This window comes from Lipotes vexillifer, unplaced genomic scaffold, assembly GCF_000442215.2.
Source record: "Lipotes vexillifer unplaced genomic scaffold, Lipotes_vexillifer_v1.1 scaffold916, whole genome shotgun sequence".
NCBI classification, from domain to species: Eukaryota; Metazoa; Chordata; class Mammalia; order Artiodactyla; family Lipotidae; genus Lipotes; species Lipotes vexillifer.
This window is the reverse complement of record NW_006798383.1, coordinates 3,506,607-3,510,119: the sequence shown is the minus strand read 5'-3', so window position 1 is coordinate 3,510,119 and position 3,513 is coordinate 3,506,607. Positions and strand designations below refer to the sequence as shown.

At 55.1% G+C, this 3,513-nt stretch overlaps 1 protein-coding gene across 1 annotated transcript in view; it reads right to left on the bottom strand.

The window, feature by feature from the left end:
* INA (internexin neuronal intermediate filament protein alpha) overlaps positions 1-3,111 on the bottom strand; it is a 12,585-nt gene extending 9,474 nt beyond the window's left edge. The window contains exon 1 of the mRNA XM_007470424.1: positions 2,021-3,111. Within this exon, the coding sequence (XP_007470486.1) occupies positions 2,021-3,085 (1,065 nt within the window). The 5' untranslated portion in view covers positions 3,086-3,111. The remainder of the gene's footprint in view (positions 1-2,020) is intronic.
* Positions 3,112-3,513: the final 402 nt, after the last annotated feature.

Sequence of the window (3,513 nt, the reverse complement as noted above, 5' to 3'; positions counted from 1 at the left end):
ACACACACACACACACACACACACACACACACACACACACACACACACACACACACACATATGTTGTCTGATCTTCTCTTCCATTCAAAGCAGGTCCACTGAGGCTCTGAGGCTAAAGCTGATGGGGGCAGCACTGCAGAAATGCAGAAGCTGCAGTTTCTGTTGTTTTTTGTTTTCTGCAGACTACATCTCCATGACCCTACTATTGTCTAACACTGAAAGCCTTTTAAAGCAAACAAAACAAGCCAGACAATACTGTCACTACCTCTCAGAATATAGGGGCTATAATGAGCAAACAGAGGACATGGCAAAGCCCAATTCAGATGGCGGTTGTGGGTAAGTTATCCTTTTTAGAGAAATACTGGGCTAGCCCTCCAGAAGACCACCTAACTCATCCTTTGAAGCTTCTAGAAGAAAACATGAAGTCTCAATTAACTAAATGTGATTAGTTCAGGCCGTCTGGGACCTAGGCCACATATTGAAAAGTTCAAGTTACAGATGTTGAAGTGGAATAGAAGTATTTGAATATTACTGTAATTCCAAACACCAAAACAAATGGTCTAAGCAAGCTTCCTTCCTTTATCAAAGGGAGTAATTTATAACGAACAGCAAATACTGCACATCAGTAGCTCCAGACTCAAATAGCATTTTGAGGTTTCACTCCTTTCTTGATTGTATTTTATTAATGTTCCCAAATCCCATTAATTTTATCAAATGTAAACTTTGATCTTGGCTAGAATGAATTATTGCAAGTTTCCGAATTATTAGCATTCTATCCCATGGAATTTTTATTGCACCTTGAAACTGAACCATACTATTTAGATTCTTTTCTACACTCTTCTCCTGCCTCTGTGTCCTTTGTGGTCATAAGCCCAGAATGTTCTATGTGGTAAAACTGAAAATGCAGTGGCCTTTGTTTGGAGAGAAAAGGAGGAAAGAGCCAATCGATAACTTCACAGGGGCTTAGAGGACAGGCAAAGATGGGAAAAAAATAAGTGACCTATAACAAAGATGAACCCATCTCTGTGATTTATCACATGCACTTAGGATGGAAAAATGTTAAGGAAATGGGCATTTTCGAGTGGGACTTTACTGCTGCTGAGCAGATTAAGTGGTTTTTGTTAAGTGCTAAGCCATCCATGAAAGTGAAAATTGATGCTGTCCACGAGGTGACCTTTTTGATTGCAGGTAGCCAAGACTGATGTGTTGGTGTTGCAGAAGAAAAAAAAAATCAAAGCAGTTAATTGCCTAGAGACTCATAACTGGGACATGAGACAGGAGGGAAATTCTGAGATGGGAACTAGAGATCAGCACCGAGGACAGCGACAGACCACTCTCATTTGCTGACGGCTGCAAAGCTTTCTTTAGGAAAAAGTAACATTACTCGGTCGAGGAGGGAACCGTGCATGTGTGTTGGGGGAGGACAGAGCAGAGCGGTTATTACTAGCCCAATCACTCATCTTGTTGGCTCCCAATCTCTACTCCTTTGAGGGCAAAAGTCAAGACAATGGGATAGAACCTTCCCAGTTTAGTCCCTCATTCTTCCTCCAACCCAAGGGCAGAACTATTTCCAGGGCGCACAGAAAGCCTTTCAAAGTCAATCAAACAAGCCAGACAGCGGAAACAGCACCACCAGCGAAGGAGAGGCTGTGACCCACCCCCGCTGGGCTCACTCCTACTTTGTGTGGGTGCTGTTCTTCAGGTCGCCAGCGTGTTTATGCCCACTTGCTGACAGGGAGGCATGAGGTAGATTTTAAGACTCCGAAGAACAGAAGCTTGAGGGCTTCTTTGTTAGAAGGGCTTGGATAGGGACGTTAAGTGAGGGGCAGGGAAATAGGGCGTCCAGGCCCCTAAAATTAGCGAGAGAGGCTCCAGGGCTTTTTGTTTGCTAATGCCTCCAGGCGGGGCTCTTTCTGTCCCCTCCCTTATCCTCTCCTTGGTTTCTAGGGCCCCAACTGTGCGGGAAGTATGCGCGGGAGAGAACAGGACTCCCCTCGCTACGCAGCGTTCGAACCTCTACCTGGTAGCTGGCCACCTCGGCACTGTGACGCTCCTCCAGCTCCAGGATCTGCCTCTCCAAGGACTCATTGGCCCCGCGCAGCCCTTCGATCTCGATGGTGCGTGCCTGCAGCTGGCGCCGGTACTCGTGAATCTCCTCGCGGCTGGCCCGGATGGCCTCGGTGCTGCGCGCCGCCTGCTCGTTCAGGTTGGCAAACTTGGACTTGTACCACTCCTCAGCTGACTGCAGGTTCTTGGCGGCCAGGGACTCATACTGGGCGCGGATCTCCCTCAGCGCCGAACTCAGGTCTGGTTTAGCCACAGCCACGTCCACCTCGGCCGCGGCCTGCGACGACGCCTGAAGCGTGGCCAGTAGCTCGGCCACCTCCTCGTCGTGCACCTGGCGCACGAAGGCCAGCTCGTCCAGCAGCGACTCCACCTTCTTCTCTAGATCCAGGCGGGCCAGCGTGGCGCCGTCCACGTCGCGCTGCTGCGCCTTCAGGGCGCGCTCGGCCCCTTCGCGCCCTCGGCTCTCCTCCTCGCAGCGTGCCCGTAGCCGCTGCACCTCCTCCGCCAGCCCGTCGCGCTCCAGCAGGGCTTGCGCGCGCGCCGAGCTCGCCTCCTCCAGCTGCGCGCGCAGCTCGCGCAGCTCGCGCTGGAAGAGCTCGCCGAGGCGCGACGGCTCGGCGTGGCGCTGCCGCAGCGCGGCCAGCTCGGCCTCGAGCGCGCGGTTCTGCGTCTCCAGCTGGTGCACCTTCTCGATGAACATGGCGAAACGGTCGTTGAGGCCCTGAAGCTGCTCCTTCTCGTTAGTGCGGATGATCTTGTACTCGTTGGTGCGCGCCGCCGCCTGACTCAGGTCCAGCCCGTCGGACGCCGGAGACCGGCGGTAAGCCAGGCCCAGGCCGAGCGACGAGGCCGAGGAGCAGGCAGCCGAGGAGGCCACATTGCAGCGGGACAGCGACTGCGAGCGGAAGCTACCTGCGCCGCCGGCCCCGGAGAGGCGCGAGGACAGGCGCGAGCCGTCTCCGAACACCTTGCGGTAGGAGGAGGCGGCGCCCAGGTAGTGCTCCGAGCCGAAGCTCATGGTGCCGGGACTAGGACCGGGAGAGCGGCTGCGCTGGAGCTGACGAGGAGAAGAGAGGTGAGCCGGCCGGGACGCGGCGAAGCGGTGTGCACCGGGTTTTAAGGCGTGGGGTGGCGGGGTGGGGGGGGTGCCTGGGGCGGCGCGTTGTGGGCGGAGCTCCTGCTCCGGGTCTGGCGGAGAGAGGGAGGGGGGGCATCCAGGAGCGGGGGCGGGGAAGCGCAGTGACTACCGCAGCTGCGCGCGCCACGGACCGAGGGCGCGGGGACAGAGCCATTTGCGTAGGAGCCACCGCCTGTGTGAAGCGTCCATCCCCGAGAGTTGTCTGGTTTGGGAGTGACTTGTGCGAAAGGGTGCCTAAACGATGGGGGTTTCCCATCCGGAAACCACACGGCTCCATCGCGTCCCTTGACCCTGTCCTCCTTGCCCCT